At 42.8% G+C, this 19,169-nt stretch overlaps 1 protein-coding gene across 1 annotated transcript; it reads right to left on the reverse strand.

Moving 5' to 3' along the window:
- Positions 1-1,735: 1,735 nt before the first annotated feature.
- Positions 1,736-17,206, reverse strand: KLHDC8A (kelch domain containing 8A). The gene is made up of 6 exons (XM_031937229.1): positions 16,756-17,206; positions 16,093-16,557; positions 14,516-14,680; positions 13,335-13,550; positions 7,165-7,266; positions 1,736-4,364 (listed from the first exon to the last, which is right to left on the reverse strand). Exons 2-6 carry the CDS (start codon positions 16,499-16,501, stop codon positions 4,171-4,173), a joined length of 1,086 nt encoding a protein of 361 aa, XP_031793089.1. The 5' UTR covers positions 16,502-16,557; positions 16,756-17,206; the 3' UTR covers positions 1,736-4,170.
- Between the last annotated feature and the right edge of the window lie 1,963 nt (positions 17,207-19,169).

Raw genomic sequence — 19,169 nt, forward strand, 5'->3', positions numbered from 1 at the left:
CGCTCTTTGGCGCCACCTAGTGTGGAGATATGAGAATACAGCGCTGATGCTCTGTGCCGGGGATTCCCCACTAGGTGATGAGAGGACCGTTTCTCTCCAGGCAGCCGCAAGGTCAGTTGTTCCTCCTCGGGAGAGCTCACGAACCACACCAAGCTTCCAGTGGCTTTAGATTTCTTTGTTGTTTTCACTCATTCCTGACTCTGTGAGCCCGTTTGGGGTTCTCGATACCAGAGCGCTTTGCCATTTCCTTCTCCGGCTCATTTTACAGGTAAGGAAACTGAGGCAAACAGGATTACGTGAGCTGCCCAGGTCACACAGCAAGTAAGTGTCTGAGGACAGATTTGAACTCAGGGGAAGATGAGTCCTCCTGACTCCAGGTGTATCCCTCTGTCCTCTGCACCACCAGGCTGCCCAAAGAAAGGATAAATACTAAGACTATGTGAATGGCTAGACCAATATAAATTAATGGGTCTGAGGCCAGGTTCAAACGCAGGAAGTGAGTTTTCTTGACCCAGGCTTAGTACTCTGCCCAGCTGCTGGCAAGTTATTTATTTATTAGCTTTTGGGTTTCATGTATTTCTTTTATATGAAGAAAGGAAATAGCTGTCCTATACCTGATCTAAATTGTACCTTGAGTACCTTTTTATTTATTCTTTTTTTCCCCTGAGACAATTGGGATTAAGTGATTTATGCAGGGTCACACAGCTAGGAAGGGTTAAGTGTGTGAGGGAGAATTTGAATTCAGGTCCTCCTGACTTCAGGACTGGTGCTCTATCCCCGGGCCACCTAGCTGCCCCTAGCTATTATTATTTTTAAAAGTACTTGTTGAATTGAATGGAAAATACCCGAGTAGCATGGGGGGAGGAAGGTTAATAAGAAGGGAGCTAGATTAGTCTTTAGATTTTGAGAATTTCTTTTGTGTGGAGAAACAAATAGCTGCCCTATATCTGAGCTGAATTGTTTACTGAGTACTTCTGCACTGAAGAGACCTTAGATTTGTGCCGTACCTCAGCTTTAAGTTACTCAAGGAAAAACCTGGATTAGATCCCTGCCTTGTATACCATGGGATGGGCAAGTCATTCTCGGAGTTTCCTGCTGTGCCCGTGAGACTTTAGAAAATCAAAACAATCTCTCTGAGCTGAATTTCAGCTTCCCTCACCTGCTTTATAGGGTTATGCAAAGATATAGATTTTATAAACCTAAAAGCTTCATAGAAATCTGAATTATTGTCTACAAATGGTCCTTTAGTTTCTACCCCGAATTTTTCCATGTTTACAGTAGGGGGCACCAGTGACCGAGTGCCGGACATTCAGAAGCCTTTCCGTGGGGCTGGGATGGAATTGTTCTGAGTGGCCAGCAGGTGTCAGAGCTACCCTAGGTAGGGAGGCAGCCCTGACCGGGGAGACAGCGAGGGTAGGGGACCCCCCCAATCTCTGAGCTTTGCTTCCACGCCAGAACACTCAGTCTTTGAGTCTCGGGCTGATAAGGATGGGTCAAGTCTAATGTTAGGGCAGGCTATTGCTCCGGCATAGAAGGTGCTGTATCCCCAGTCAGAGAGCTTGGATTTGGACCTCAGATACCCGCGTGCCCCCGAAAAGTCCCTTGATGACACATTGTGGACAAGAGGCCCCTCCAGCTCTTAATCTTTGATAGCAGGATGAGATGAGGCTGGACATTAGAAAGACTTCTTCATAAAGGATTGGGAAATGTTTTTCACTCTATTTTCCCAGGGAGGCTTAAGAGAAGGGGTCTCTCCTTGGTGTCTCTTTCCCCCATGGTGGTCATCATCCTGCCCCACCTCCCATCCCATAAAACGGTGCGAGAGAACATAGGAATATAGACTTTAATCATTGTGCTGCTGCTAATAACCAGAAGTGCAATTAACGCATCCAAGGTGGATTTGGATGGCACAGTGTCAACAGGAAATCCCTATCCCTGCCCCAGGGAAAGGGTCCTGGGAGAACAGTGACATTAATACCAGGCCTCAGGGGGAAGGGAACTGGAAGAAGAGGGGGCACTCCTCTCGGATTAGGGTTCAGCTCCTGCTCAGAACAACTCCAAATGGAAATAGGCCATTCTAGGAAATGGTCTGATAACCAGACCCCTATGCAGCTGAGCTGCATCTCCTTTCTTTTATGTCCAAGTTCAGGTCTCTCCAGGAAGCTAGGGTGGAGAGAGGTTCCCATTTGAATGGTATTGAGAAGAGAGGAGGAATTGAGGAACTCTATTGTTTCCGTCCCCAGGCTAGGCCCCAGGAAGCCAGATTATTCTCACAATGCCAATTCACTGAAATCAGTGAGATAAGAGTGGTAATCTGGTTTCCAACTCTTTCAGTTCATAATTTCCTTATCTTCTTATCCAATATAACAGGGTGTTAGAATTCAGTACCACTGGTGAGTAGGAAATCCCCCACCATTGTTCTCCGTGGCCCTCTCTGCAGAATTGCCCTAAACCAACAAATATCTGGGGCTAAACCTTGACTTGCAAACAGTCCTCCAAACCTGAGGGAAAGGAAGGGCTGAAGTCTAACATGTGGACATAGGACTGAATGTGCTTGATAGTGAGACGAGGATGGCGCCAGGCAGGAGGAGACAGGGGACCATGACTGTAACCAGAAATTTGTTGAGGACTGGAAACTATCCTGGGAGAGTGCCAGCTGTGCCAGGCTACAGGGCAGAGACCATCCTCTAGTAAAACAATGCACCAGAGACGTGAAGTTTTTTGGATTTGCTTAAAACCATTCCGATCACTGTAAGGATTCCTCCTGCCCCTCCTCAATGTCAGCCAGAAAGTTGGTGGTCAAGTCTGCAGATATGGAAACGCCCATTAGATCGCTTTGATTTTACACCTGTGTGTGATATGGGGGGGGGGGGGGGGCCCGCAGTCTGTGGCCGAAATGCCACATGCACTAAATATCTCAAGGATAGAATAATTCGGCCTGCTATCCCCTTGTCTTTAGGTTGATGTGAAAGATTCCCAGAGTCAGCGTGGGACTGTCTAGAGAAAGAGTCAATGCTCCAAGCTCAGCCCAGGAAAGAGCTCAGCCTTGGACACCTTCCTTTTCCTACCTTACCCTAACCTGTCTCTAATCTCTGCACCGTGCCTGTATTCCAGCCTGTATTCCTCTCACCTTTCAGTGGGCAAGCCTCCATCAGAAACAGCTGGGTCAGCCATCCTGATGGGAAACAGCTTTATGCGGATCCATCGCTTTTTTGATACTGATACTTTGGCATCTGGGAAGTTGCTGATGTAGACAAACCCAGCAGGAGAGGGGTTTCCTGTTTCTTTGCTCAAGACCTGGACATCCAGTGACCCCATTTTCTTGTTGGGTCTCAGGGTTGCTGCTATTGCTAGTTCCAATTTGGAGCAGAGGAAGTATCCAGACTTGTTTTGCAAACCCCTTTCAAAAATTGGGAGGATCCCCTTCTCTGTGCTTATTATGATCCTAGGGCGGCCTGAAGTTACATGGTGGGGAGGGGGTGGTGAGAAGAGGGCTGGCCAAACACACCTGGAACTGCGGCTACAACTGGAGGAATCACCGGCGGGATGTCAGCATGCTGAACAGTTTTAGTAAATCCAGCATCCGCTCCATGACTGGTTGGGCAGCCCCTGTTCTGTAGCCTGTCAGAGCTGGTCTCTTCAGCTTCTGCTAGCCCCCACCACTGCCACTATGGAGATGTCTTCTCTGTCTCATTTTTCCTAGGGCCATGTTTGCCCTCATTTGCAGCTCCCTGCCTTCTTTTCCCTGCTTGTCAGACAAAGCCTGGCCCTAGTCTATCACCGAGTTAAGGCAGTCCCCCAAATTGCTGAGGGGAGGAACGGCCTATTGCATTGGGCTCTGGGAGACATGGAATGCTGTCTCCAGCCATAAGGACAGTTATGGGAAGGGTATGGACAGCATGGACAGGGTAGCGTCCATCTATCTTTCAATAGCTGAGGTGGGACAGTCCCTGCTAGAGACCCTTTGGACGTTTGTTCAGTGACTTTTCAGGGAGCATTTTCTGTACTCTTGGAAGAGAGGCCCTGGTGAAGGTGGGTGGATTTCAGAAGTTTGGGCCCCTGGAGATTTTGCCCACTTTTCTGCCATATAAGAAGCTGAGTAAATCCCCCAGCCCTGCCAAGGAACGAGTTTCTGAGGAGCCAGGTTCTCGAGGGAGAGCCAGGCCGAGGCTAGGAGTCTGAGACACACAGGGCTTCCACAGCATCGCTCAGTCCCTGATTGACGCCTCCCACTGCGAGGAGGCAGCTTTTGATGACGATGCTGGAGCAGGCACAGCGGGGAGTGGGCATGGGGGGCAGGCTCTCCCATTTGTTCTTCTCTGGGTGGAAGGCCTCTGCTGTCTCCAGTACTGTGGGCTGGTTCCCTGAAAATGCAGATAAAAGGCATGGGTACCTACGTCTTCCAGAACAAACCCCTGCTTGGTTTCACCACCCGTATCCCACTCTTGGATTTCATCATCCTTGGCTCCAGAGGGTCTTTGTGGCCAGCATGCTGGCGTGATGTAACACTAAACCTAAAGCCCAGAGGTCCGAGTTCTAGCTTCATCTAGGCCACAACAAACTAGTCTGATGACCTCAGACAAATAAGTGAATTTCCTTCTGTATAATGAGAATAATAATGTTCCTACTGCCCATCACAAGTGGCTGTTTTGTAAACCTAACACATTAAAGAAATGTAAGTTATAGATAACAATGGATGTTCACCCATAACAAGCAGATGAGTGGTTGTTATGTGATATAGTGGAAAGAGGAAAAGTGAAAGGAAGAAGCATTTATTAAGCACCTACTATGTGCCAGACAGGGCAGCTAGGTGATACCATAGTGCATAGAGCACTGGGGCTGGACTCAGGAAGATCTCTGAGTTCCAATCTGGCCACAAACATTTCTTTACTTATGTGACTCTGGGCAAGTCATTTCCCCTGGTCTGTCTCAGTTTCTTCATCTGTAAAATGAGCTGGAGAAGGAAATGGCAAACTGCTCCAGTATCTTTACCAAGAAATCCTCCAATAGGGACGTGAAGACAGGTACAACTGAACAGATTGATCCTATAAGGGGTAGATGCTATTATTATCTCCATTTTGCAGTTGAGTAAACGGAGGCAGACAAAGTTTATGTGACTTTTTTAGGATCATGTAGCTAGTAAATATCTAAGTCTACATTTGAACTCAGGTCTCTTACCTCTAGTTATAGCACTCCTTGAGCTGCCTGGATCTGGAGGCAGAGAACTTGAGTTCAAATTCTGTGGGACTTTGTGCAAAATATTTAATCTTTTGGGGCGGAGTTTTTTCCTATGTAAAATGAGGGGGTTGAATGATATGACTTCTCAGACCTCTTCCAGGTTGAAGTCTAGGGTCCTCTGGTGCCCTTCCCTGATATTTTACCTTAGTTTCATCTCCATAGGAGCTGAGCCTCTCCCTACCCATGCTGCTCTTCTTAGGTCCTTCCTACCACAGCCGAGTTTCTTAGCCTTATTGTGTCCCTTGGGCAGGCTGGGGAAGCCTGGGCACCCTTTTCAAATTGCTGTTTTTAAATGCATAAAATAAAGTACATAGGATTAACAAGGAGACTAGTGGTTAATGAAAATAAAAATGTCACTTTTCCCCCATCCAAATTCATGGACCCCGTAGTTCATATTTTTATTTTTTTACCAGAGAACTCCCTCTTAGGAGTTCAACAGTCAGCTTTTCTGAAGCGTAGGCCAATTAATTAAGAGCCTGAACTGAGTATGAGAAGGCCTCCAGCCTCCAGTTCCCCTAGCCCCTAACCCCCAGACTCTCCAGAAACCAGCTCCCTAGAACAGACTGTCTTTGAGGGCAGGAGTGGTTTCATTTGAATTTTGTATCTCTAGGTCTCTAATTTTGCCTGACACCTAGTGAGATTAAATGTATACTAAAAAATTCATTCCACTTTGAGATGTTCATTCTTCTTTTTCCTCTTCTTCTTTTTCCTTCTCTTCTTTTTCTTCTTTTTCCTCTTCCTTTTCTTTTTCCTCTTTTTCTTTCTCTTTCTTCTTTTCCTTCCTTTCCTCTTCTTCATCCTCTTCCTTTCCTCCTCCTTTTCTTCTTCTTCCTCTTCTTCACTGTCTGTCTGTGTGTGTGTCTCTCTCTCTGTCTCTGTGTTTTTCTGTCTCCCCTTTCTCTCTCACCATCTCTCTCTGAAATAAGGGATTATATTCAATTTTCTCAAAGATCTTTCTGACTTAAATCATCTATGACTCATTTAAATATCATGAGAAAGCCAGCCGTGAAGGATGGAGCACAGAAATGGGAAGAAATGAAACAGAATGGTGGAAAAAACCTCCAAAAACAATAATTTGGTCTAAATCTCATGTGTACCAGGATTCTAGGGATCAATGCCCCATGATCCTATGTAGCTAACTGCCAGGCCCTTGTCAGTAGTATGCTGATAAATGTTTGTTTAGCTCTCCAAGAAAAAAAAATTATACACAAAAAAATTTTTAAGATTAATATATGGTATCAGTATTTTCTCTATCGGTTTCTTAACTCTAGACAATTAATACAACAATAAATTAGACCCTGATCTGTGGCATTTGTTGATTTTCAATGTATAAATGCCCATACTGAAAATATAACAATCTACCTAATCCAGACCAGTAAGAGTTAGATGCAACACATTCTGTATGTCTTGATGTTCTCCTCTAAAAAAGGGGCAAACTCAGCCTTCAGATCCCTAGTGATCCCCTGTAACTGTGAGGATGGCTGAAATTCTAAGTGTAATGTTAGTCCTGGGATAGAGAGCCAGAAAGGGTCTAGTCCTCTAGTTCAATCCTCTCATTTTAAAGATGGGGAAAGTGAATTCCAGAGAGAAGGGATAGCTTGTCCAATGTTACAGAATTGGCAAATCTTTGTTTCATTTTCTTCATTTGTGTTCCCAGTATTTAATATAGTTTCTGGCCTGTAGCTGTCATTTAAATGCATGTGGTTTTGTTGCAGAGCAGCAGATCTGGGCTTTGAAGCAGAACCAATGGTGTTTTGCCTCCAAATCCATCTTTCTACCATGGTGGGCGTTTTTTGATCTTTGGGCAAAGGGACAGCTCTACTTTCAGGGTATTATTGATGGTTGCCCTTGCTCATTTGGACCTGCCCTAAAACCCATGGCATCAACCCAGCCAGTCGGTACTGGCCAAAGTGCCTTGATTCTTACCCAGACCACCAGCCACTATGACTCTTCCTTTTAAGCATCCTGATACAAAGTCAGCTCTGCGCTTCTTTAGGAACGAAGACCTCTCTATCTTCATCCAACCTCCTATGCAAGAAAGGAAGAGAAAAGATGTTGACAACAATCAATGCGACCTCTGAGACAGCAACTAAATTCCTGATGTCTGGGATGGGAGCAAATACACAAGAGTCTATTCACACCTGACATTCACCAGCACCAAGTGCATCCTTTGAAGCATGTAAATGGTGGATTAAATTCATCTTCCTGAGTTCAGAACTGGCTTCAAACACTTACTAGCTGTGTGACCCTGCACAAATCACTGTTTGCCTCAGTTTCCTCCTCTGTAAAATGAGCTGCAGAAATAAATGGCAAACCAATCTGAAATCTTTGCCAAGAAAATCCAAAAGATTTTATAGGATCAGAAGATTATCGATTTAGAGTCAAAAGGAGCCATAGAGATCAGCTAAGCCAGCAGTTCTCAAACATTTTTGGTCTTAGAATGATTGAGGACCCCAAAGAGCTTCTATTTGTAAGGCTTGCATCTATTGGTATTTACTCTATTAGAAGTTAGAGCTAGTAAAAATTTTAAAATATTTATTCATTAAAAAACTAGAATAGATCCATTACATGTTAATATAAAAACATATGCTTATGAAAAATAGTTTCCAAAACAAAAATGAAATTTAGTGAGGAGAGTCTTGTTGTTTTTACATTTTTTTTTGTTTTTCAAATCTCTTTAATATTTGACTGTTAGAAAATAGCTGGATTCTCCCATTGGCTTCTGTATTTGATCTATTGTGATTTGCTGTTTTGATTAAAGTATATGAAGAAAATCCCTCCTCACACAGATATGTAGAAGAGAGGAGGGTTATAATAGTCAAATGATGTCTTAGTCTAGATTATGAAAATTGTCTTGTCCTTGTGGACTCTCTGAAAGAGTCATGGGGAACCACATGTGGGGTCCACCGACCATGCTTTGAGAACTACTGATTTCGCCTCAGTTTCTCATTTTACAAAAGAGGAAATTAAATCCAACAGAAATGAAGTGATGTCCCCCAGTGTCAGAGGCAGCAGACTCCAAATTAAGCCTAGTATCAGCTATCTGCTGCTCCATATTACCTCACAGCTCTTCCCTGCCCCCTCATTTAGCCTTGATTGTGGAATTGAGTTTGAACTAATTCTATTCAGGTCCACATGATACTCCACAAGGGCCTTGTCCCAATCCTATTGTCTGTAATGTCTACATGTCCGAAGGAGTTGTCCCTGTGAGTCCTCCAGTTCATCCCACCGCATGACTGTAGGTAAAGTACTTTATTTTTCTGAGACTCAGTTTTCTTGACTGTAAAATGTAGAAATTGGATTAAATAATCTCTAATGTCCCTTTTAGTTCTAATATTCCTTTTTTTTCCACCATAAGAAAAGTCAACTGTACAAGCATTTATTAAGTGTCTTCCAGGTACCAGGCAAGCACTTTGTAAACCTAAAAGTTTGATAGAAGTATGTAGTTCTAATATTCTACAATTCTATTCTGTACCATTATGTCTCCTTTCTCCACAAAGAGTTTTATCACATTGTCCCTGAGCTAGAAAATAGCTTCTTCTCCTTAGACCTTGGTTTCCTCATCTGTAAAATAAGAAGTGTGGACTAGTGATTGAGAATGTCCTTCGCCATTCTAAATCTCAAGATCCTGTAAATTCAAATTTCTGTCCAAAGGGCACTGTTGTTCAATCTTCAATTATACTAGGTGAACCTATAGGCATTTTCCATGGAATTTTCTTGGCAAAAAGATTGGAGTGGTTTGCCATTCCTTTCTCTAGTGTGTCTCTTTTTTGTATATGAGGAACTGAGGTAGGTGGGTTTTATTGACTTGTCCAGAGTCACACAGCTGGTATATGTCTGAGGCTAGATTTAAATTCAGGTCTTCCTAGTCCCAGGCTCAGTGTTCTATCCACTGTACCACCCTGCTGCCTCTAAAAATGCCCTAGACCAGTGAAAATTTGGATTCTAGTTCCAGATTTGTCTCCAATTTGCTCTATGTGTTTTTGATCAAATCATGGCCCCTTTCATAGTTCCTCAGCTTATCCATCTGCCAAATAGGAGTATAGAACACTGATCCTACCTGCCTCATGCAGGTGCAGGGTTATTGTTAGGATGCTGTGAGAAAACAGATGGAAATAATCTTTGGCAAAAAAACTATTCTCTGGATAACAGGTTTTTATATCTAGGGATGAATACGAATAACACTGAATAAGACATAATTATAATAACACCTTTATATACCTATATATATATATATATATATATATATATATACATACACATATTTCTTTCTTTGTGATAGGCTCGTGAAGTAGTTACTGTGATTATAATTATTTTATTTATAGTTCGATCAATGAGACAATCAATAGGCAGTTGTTAAGTCCTTACCAAATTCAGAGCACTGTGCTAGGCACTAGAGAGACAGAGATAAAAATAAACAGTCTTTGCTCCTATGGAGCTTCTGTTTAATTGGCAGTTGAGATAATTAAGGCTTAGGTAACTAGGTTAAGTAACTTTTTTTATTTTAATTTTTTTTATTTTGAAAAAATTTCTTTACAACATTATCCCTTGCAGTCATTTCTGTTCCGACTTTTCCCCTCCCTCCCTCCACCCACTCCCCCAGATAGCAAGCAGTCCTATACATGTTAAATATGTCACTGTATATCCTAGATACCATATATGTGTGCAGAACCAAACAGTTCTCTTGTTGCACAGGAAGAACTGGATTCAGAAGGCAAAAATATAGGTTAAGTAACTTGTTTAAAATGAGACAGGTAGTTAATGTCTGGTAACTAGATGAAGCTGTGAATAAAGCAAATGTGACCTCAGACACTCACTAGCTGTATGACCCTGGGAAACTCAATTCTGTGAGCCTCAGTTTCCTCATTTGCAAAATGATCTGGAAAAGGAAATGGCAAACCAGTCTAGTATCTAAGCCAAGAAAACCCGAAATGGAGTCATGAGGATTTGGTCATGGCAGAACGACGACAGAAATTAATGGCTGAGGCAAGATTAGAACTTTTGACTCCAAGTTTGCTGCAGTACTTATCACACTTATCATACCCCTCTCTGTGCCCCCTGGGGCAAAGTTTAGACATTGATCCTCTTGTTCCCAGCTAGTACACTGAGGTTTCCAGAGCAAATATCATCTACTGCTGGTTGTGAACTATCACTCTAAGCTAGTTTGATGGGACTGGTTGAGCTGGTAGTTGAGGTTGGCAAGGAGCAATCAGTAATGCCATCAAACAGAGTGGCACAACTCAGTCCTGGTCCAAGTGTACAGAGCACTGAGCAGAAAGACACCCTTTTGAAAGCAGAAAACTGAGAAACAATTTTTACTGCCAGTGTTTCTGATAAAGACCTCATTTCTAAAAAATAGAGACAAGCGAGTCAAATTTCTAAGAATACAAATCATTCCTCAATTGATAAATGTTCAAATGATAGGAACGGTTTTTAGATGAATAAATTAAAGTCATCTATAGTCATATGAAAAAATGCTCTGAATCACTATTGATTAGAGAAATGCAAATTAAAATAACTCTGAGGTACTACTTTATACCTCTCAGATTGGCTAATATGACAGAAAAAGAAAATGGTAAATGTTGGTGGGGATGTGGGAAAATCAAAAAACTAATGCATTGTTGGTGGAGTTGTGAATTGATCCAACTATTCTGGAGAACAGATCCCGAAAACTAGGCCCAAAGAGCAATCAAATTGTGCATATAATGAGGAGTTGGACATGACTGAAAAATGCCACCAATAATACTACTAAGTCTGTATTTCAAAGAGATATTTAAAAAGGAAAAGGACCCACATGTATAAAAATATTTATAGCAACTCTTTTTGTGGTGGGAAAGAACTGAAAATTGAGGGAATATCCATCAACTGAGAATTGGATGAACAAAGTATGGTAGAGGAATGTAATGGAATACTATTTTGTTATAAGAAATGATGAGCAGGTGGATTTCAGAAAACTCTGAAAAGATTTACATGAACTAATACTGAGTGAAGTGAGCAGAACCAGGAGAATAGTTTACACAGTAACAGCAACATTGGGCAGTAATTAACTTTGATAGACTTAGGTCTTCTCAGCAATACAATGATCCAAAACAGTTCCAAAAGATCCAGGATGGAAAATGCTATCCACATCCAAAGAAAGAACTATATGGAGACTGAATGCAGATCAAAACATTCTATTTTTATTTTTTGTGATTATTCCTTTTTGTTCTGATTTTTCTTTCACATCCTGACTAATATGGAAATGTTTAGTATGATTGTACAGATATGAGCTATATCAGATTGCTTGCTGTCATAGGGAAAGGGGAGAAGGTGAAAGGGAATAAATGTAAAACTCAAAATCTTATAAAAGTGAATGTTTATAAATGTGTATCTTTGCATGTTATTATAAAAAATAAAATGTGATTAACAAAGGAAAAAAAAACGAAGAGACCCTTCCAGCTCCTAGCTTACCAGACTAGGCCTTAGTTATGAGGCTCAAGTTGCTAGATGGAGTCCTAAGCAGACAGGTAGTGTAATCTGGCAAGTCCACATTCAATTTAGTGTCATCAAATCATAGATTTAGAGCTCAAAGGAACTTTGTTGTTCAGTTGCGTCTGACTCTTTGTGATCCCATTTGTTTTTTGTTTTGTTTTTTAGCAAAATTACTAGAGTGATTTGCCATTTCCTCCTCTAGCTCATTTTACAGATGATGAAACTGAAGCAAACAGGATTAAGTGACTTGTCCAGGGTCACAAAGCTAGCATCTGAGGCCAGATTCAAACTCACTCAGACACAGAACTCTATCTATCCACTACAATACCTAGCTATCTTTCACAGGGACTTCAGAGGTCTAGTCCAATCCCTTGGTTTTACAGATGAGGAAACTGAGGCCCAATTAAGTGATTTGTCTAAGGTCACACCACAAGCAAGTGAAAGTGCTAAAATGTGAACTCAGATATTTTAATACCAAATTTAGCATTTTCCATCACACCAGGCTGTTTCCCATGTGATAATTTGAGTTATCACTGGGAGGAAAAAGCTACCCTAGAGATAGGAATTTTCTAGTGTTAAAATATGTTTGTTTATACAAATGCCTATTTACTAGTGAACCTGATGGTATCTTCTTGTGCTTTGTGTCTCGTTTGGTTATGCCCTTGCCTGGTTCTGGCTCTAAGTCATAGCAAGCTCCCTTTTTCTGCCAAGAGTAGCATTCCCTCCTTCCACTTATTTGGTACATGTTTATTAAGTGCCTACTATGTGCCAAGAACTATCCTATCTTCTAGAAATATTCAGATATAAGATAATAGGAAAGATACATCCATGCATAAATAAATGTAACAAATAAAAAATAATAATTGGTAGCAAGAGCCATCTGGATAAATGCTCCAAGAAATATAGGAAAGGAGATGATGCTTTCAGTTGGGAATCAAGAAAAACTTCATGAATTCCTAGTCTTGAAGAAAGAGAAGGATTTCCATGGACAGGCCTATATGAATGCACAAAATTGTTCAAGGGGCAGAGCATAAATCAGGGTGTGATCAGGAAAGATCAAAAAACAGGGTGTGAAAAGTCTGGAGAAGATGGATTGGAGCCAGATTCTGAAAGACCTTAAATACTGGCTCTGGGAGTTTGTATGTTATCCAATAAACAATAGGGAGCTGGTGAAGATTTGGGAGCAGGAGAGTAATCTGGTCACATATACCATAGGAAAATGATTTTTTATAGCTATTAGAGGGATTGGAGAGGGATGAAACTGGAGGTGGAGGAAGTTTGACTAAGAGATGATGAAGGATAGTGGCAAAGTTATGAAAAGTTCATGGGGCTGTGTAGCAAAAGGTCAGACAGGAGGAGCTAGAGCCTAGAAAGACAGCCATTCAGAGCTTTCAGTGTCCTGGAAGTAAGAAAGTGATGGTGATTCCCCTCCTTTTCCTGCCTCCCTTTGTATGTGGTCTCTTCCTTTATATTTTAACTTTCTTGAAGGCAGGAAGTACATTTTTATTATCCCCAGCATCTAGCATACTGCCTGGCACACAGTAGGTACTTAATAAATATTTTATTGGATTGGTGTGAGAAGATGAGGGGACTCTATAAGTGGGTGTAGAGTTTGAAAGACTCACCCTGTTCCATGTCAAACACATCCATAGTCCTCATGAACTTGGGCTGTCGGTAGAGGCGGCCTTGCCGCAGGCCCCCCAGGCTATACAGATAGCCATCCATGGGGACAAAACTGGAGAAAGCTCGCTTGCAGGGGATGCTGGGAAACTTGGTCCATGAGCGTGTTTCAATATCGAAGACCTCAAAGGCATTGACTGCATATTTGGATTGACGACCCCCTAAAAGCCAAGATCAAAGACCCTCTGAAATCTATCCCATTCGACCCTCATTCCCTACCCACCCCCACCAATCTAAAGATTTCAGATCAAAGCAGAGCCTTTCTTGTGCTTGCTACCCCAAGGAAGGAGATTCCATCTGGAAAAGGCCCCTACAGAGTAGCTCCCATCCCTCTTGGTGCCAGGGTGTTGTATCAGTGTAACAAGCTTATTATAACTTTTCTAATGGTTCCTTCTTCATACTTTCTTCCCCTCCCCCTTCCTGAGAGAACAACTAATGTGCCTCTTTCTCCCTTAAATGAGAGTAACCATTTTTTTTCAGGGAGCCTATCCCGATTGACCCATATCCACTTCTGACTGCTTCTCAGCCTCATGTCCCATTAGAGCTTATATATTCAGTCAATTTTACAATCATAGATATAGTTCAGGTCAAATAGTCCAACCCTATTATTTTACAGATGAAGAAATTGGGACCCAAATAGAAATGACTTGTTCAAGGTCACACAGGCTGCATTAGTGAGAAAGTCCCGATTCAAATGCTGTCTCTTAATTCCCAGTCCAAGGACTTTCTATGCTGACTTTCATTTGTGCTTATTTATAAGTTGCTCTGAAAATTCAATTGTGTACATGTACCTTGTCTTTCTCCCCCATCAAATAGGAATCTCCCTCAAAATACACAAGTTTGTTTTTCTTTTTTGCCCCCATAAAGCCATGACCTTGGATTATTTTACTTTCTGTTCACCAGTTTCTTTCTGAAAAATAAAAATATTTATGAGATGGTCCCTTTTCACTCTAATATTTATTAATTATATAACAGCTCTATGAGGGTAAGGTCAGTGAGTCCTTTTTGCTTTGTATCTCTGCCCTGCTCCACAAGATCTAGAAGATGGTTCTGTATATTCCCCAAAGTGGAGAGATGATAAACTGACTCCTAGAGTACACCAAGTGTACATGTAGCCCATTCTTACCTAGCACATAAATCTTGGAACCTCGGAGAAAGGAAGTAGCAGCATACCTTGGGGTGGGCATAGGGGCTAATGATACCCACATGTCCTTGAGCATGTCATAGTGCTGTAGGTGGTTATGGGGGCGGAGATCCAGCCCCATTCCTCCTGCTGCATATACCCTGTAATCTAAAGAGATAGACCACAGTCAGGATTATGGACAACTTGCTAGTGAATCTGAAGCCCCATATAACTCCCTCTGAAGTCAGGAGCTTGAAGGTTTCCTTCCTGTGCAATGTCCTGCACACTTGGTACAGAAGTTGGGTCTGTGCCACTCTGGTGGCATGATTAATGTCCCCTGCCAGTCTCGGCAGCTAAGCCAGCTCTGTCAAGTTCCCAGAGCACCTAGCCTAGGGTGACTTTATGCTTTCTGTACTCTGACTTCTTTCCCTCCTCAACTAAGGACAGCCAAAAGGAAAGCCATAAAATTCTCCTTTTGGGAACCAAATAGGAGAAAGTCTCCTTTTCTCTGATCAATTGCTTTACTTGACAGGGCCCAGGACAAATGGGGATTATAACAAAATGAAGAAAGAATTCCACCTCACATACCATAGTCCAAATGAAGCACCAGAAAAGAAAATATGGATAAGATATTTTCTGGGGATAGTGCCTAGTGCGTAGTGGGCACTCAATGAATCTTTGTTCTCTTCCACTTTTTGCTCCTTCTTCCACTTTAATCTCTGTACTTTTACACTGTGCTGTTCCCCATGCCTAGAACACTCTTCGTCCTCACCTCTGCTTCTTCTTTCAGGACCCAACAAAATCCCACCTTTTGTAGCAGGACTTTTCTGATCCCTCTATCCACTGTATATGTGTATATCTTATATGTACTAAGTTATTTACATGTTGTCTTCCTTATCAGAATATGATTTCCTTCTAAGGCAGGGATTGGCTTTTTTTTTTTTTGGCCTTTTTTTCTATCCCCAAGGCTTAATATAGTTTCTGGAGGCACTTAAATAAGTGTTTGAGGATTTCTTGACAGACTATTCATAAAGGGAAAATGTTGAGATTAGATGGAAGCCTGTAGTTGAAAAGTACTCTTATAGATATTCAGTTCTCGATTTATATTGATATTTCTGTAACAAAAGTTGGCATTCCCACTGGGGGCACAGGGAAGTTGAGAGGTGGAAAGGAGTGGTAGGAGAAATAACTAGAGAGCTCCATCCAGATTGTTTAGCTCAAGCTACAGAGTGATTGGTTGTCTCTAGACACCTGGACTCTCCCCCTTTCAGCCTTTATGATGTGCTGTTATGCTGGGTAAATCAGTTCAAAACTACTGAGTGTCAAGCAGCTATTTGTGGCTGGGACACCTGTGAGGCAGAATTCAGGCTTTTGTACCTTTTTTGTTTGGGTGAGAGGAGAGCAAGGGGGCCTGAGGGGTTTTGGGAGCTTTCAGAAAAGTTGCAAGAGGAATAAACTGGGGATCCACTGTTCTAAACCCAACTCAAAATCCTCTTCCCTTTCTAACCCTTCACAAGCCTGTCCGACTGATTTCCTGCCCTATTCCAGCCCCTCTGTGCCCAAATCCTGGTCTGGCTTGCCTTTTGTAGTGACGGAGATGCCCATGGCAGCCTCCCTCAGCACACTCCTCTTCTTCCACTTGCCTTCATCGATGTTGTACATCTCCACAATCTTCAGGGGCAGCTGATTGGTCCCCACACCCCCAATCACCATAATCCGTTTCCCCAGGGCAATGACAGCCACCCCGGCCCGGGCTGTGGGCATGGGGGGCAAGGAAGTCCACTGGTCAGCCTCAGGGGAGTAGACTTCAAAGCAGTCCATAGGGACCCCGTTGTCATCACAGCCTCCTATGGCATAGACCTGTCCTCCAGCCTCCACCAGAGATGAGTAGACCCGACGACTGGGCAATGGGGCCAGGGTCTTCCAATGGAAATCTTTGATGTTGGGCACCTCCATGGCAGTCACGGTTGGCACTGTCCGGGCATCCATCCCCTCACCTCTGTGGAGCAGTTACCCTGCCACCCCCTGAGAAGCAGCAGGGGCAGCTGCTCCAAGGGCAGGGAATAAGAGATCAGAGGCAAGAGATATGCTGACTAGTCCACAATCAATATCCCTCAGCCGCTTGCAGCATCCATCACTGGCCCTAGCTCCTGCCCACCCCCACAATCCCCCATGCCGACACACACACACACACACACACACACACACACACACACACACAAAAAGAGCAGCGGATTCTTTACCTTTCCTTATGGCTCCATCAATGCCGAGGCATCCACACCTGGCCCTAGGAGGACAATGGAGTGGAATCAAGGGCAGCTGGTTGAGTGAGCCTCCTCTCCTGAGCAGACTCCCTCTCCCTTTCTCCAACTTTAATTAACAGGGAAAGAAGCTGAGAATGCAACACAGCATGATCACACATCACATTGGGCTCCCCCCCATCCCCCAACCCAACCAGGTTATGTCAGATCCCGCGTGGCTGATGTTTGGGGAACAGCTTAAGGGACAGGTGGGGGTGGGGTGGGATTCACAGAGGTTCTTTCAGCTCGCTGCTGTACCTACACTCTTCCTGAGGAGGAAGGAGTTAAAAATCACTGGAGCCTCTGCTCTTTCTAACCCTCCCTCTGCAGTTCAAGACATTCTCCACTCCCACCATCCCTCCCCCAAACGCGCTCTCTCTCTCTCTCTCTCTCTCTCCCTCTCTCTCTCTCTCTCTCTCTCTCTCTCTCTCTCTCTCTCTCTCTCTCTCTCTCTCTCTCTCTCTCTCTCTCTCTCTCTCTCTCTCACTGTTGATCAGGGGGAGGGAAGCAAAAGACAGCCCATTAGGAGACACTGGAAATCACCCGCCTAGCTTAGAGTCTAAGGGAGAAGGTGATTTGTCCTTTCTCTTCTCAATACATCGCTGGCAGACATGCAGATGAGCTGAATAAATGAGCAGCCAGGATGAGAAAGATACACAGACTAGGAGAGGAAGGAACCAGCTAAATACACATCCCCTCCCAGAGCTTCACACCTGTGCAAAAATCTCTATGCACCCCCACTGCAGAGTCATCAGCCTCCATTATATAACCCAGGAGGGCTTCACCCATTGGAGGAGGGAAAAGGCTCTTAGCTGGGTATACTGACCCTCATCTACTTGAGTAAGGTGAGGTAACTGTAAAGTGGAGACAGTCATATGAATGTCTAAGGCCAAGACCTTCTGCTTCTCCAAAGACAGAATATTATGTGTGTGTTTGGGGGGAGGGCAGTAGAAAGAGGGGTGACCAAATTACCCAATTTGTTTATACAGACACAAAGAACCAATTAATGCTCTTTCCATTTCACTTTGGGTATTTAGGCACAGGGAATGTGGGAGACTTCCTTATTCGCACTAGCATACACTATGATATAATATACTCCTTAAAATGTACATGCAGACAACCACCCCCACCCACCCACATATACACAGTCCCCACCATACTGAAATAGAAATGAACTTTCAGAGAGATATACAGACATGAATTGAGGCACACACAGAAATATTGGGATTATGATCTAGAGTTGAAAAGGAGATCAGCTAGTTCAGACATAGGGCTCACTGACCTCCAGAGTGTGGCCAGAACAGGATTAAAATGTAATTGGAAAATATTTAGCAAAAATAAATAAAAATACAATGTGACATATACAATATTACATTTTAACATAAGTCAATATGTGGCCCACAGGGATCCTTATGGATTGGTGGCCCCCTTTCCAACAGGTCCATGCTGCCATTAGTCATCTCAAACTCCCTGTTAAAGCCACATGCACACAGATCTTTCTTTTGTCCCCAATACCCTGTTGACATGAAGCCTGAACAGAAGCACATCAAATGCTGCCAGGCTTAGATGATCAGAAAAATCAAAGAGCACTTAGCTTTTCACACACAATAAAACCCCATTACAAAGCACCATTAGGCTGTGCAAAGGTACCCAACATATGTGCATTACTTGGATTGATTCTTCAGCAGCCCCCCCATGTACACAGAAATGACACAGAGCATCTCTCTCAAAAGAATATTGGAAACTAATAAAGGGGGTGTCATCCTTGTTTACTGACATCGGCATCGTAAGTTGGCTCTCTACTGAACAGTCAAACCAGTAATTTGAAAATGAGTAACAGTGAGTAATGAGGTAAGTTACAATTCACTGTAGGCCCACAATACATAAACATGGATCATAAACACAAAAGTCTTTTAATATGTAGCAATTCAGTGTGGGCCCCAAGAGTTGAAGGAATTTTTTTTGATATCTTGATATGAAAAAGTTCATTCCTTCTCCACATGCTTATAAAAATAGTAACTGAAAATTCAAATTGGAGAAAATTGCCCCTTACTCATATTATTAAGTGAAAATTAATGCAAATTTCAATCATTGGGACTGAGGAAATGAGTTTCATGACAAGTTCCCCAGTTTTTTCAGTCTGCAGAGAGACACAAGGATTAAAACCTTCCTCAGCAAGTCAACAAGTACCTACTGTGTTCTGGGCATTGTACTAAGCATTTCGAATACAAAGAAAGGCAAAAACACCATGCCTACCCTTAAGGATCTCATAACCTAATGAGGGAGACATGTAACCAACTTTATATAAATAAGATCTAAACTTCAGGGAAATATTAGAGGGAAGACATTATCAGTAA

This window comes from Sarcophilus harrisii, chromosome 4, assembly GCF_902635505.1.
Source record: "Sarcophilus harrisii chromosome 4, mSarHar1.11, whole genome shotgun sequence".
Taxonomy (NCBI): Eukaryota; Metazoa; Chordata; class Mammalia; order Dasyuromorphia; family Dasyuridae; genus Sarcophilus; species Sarcophilus harrisii.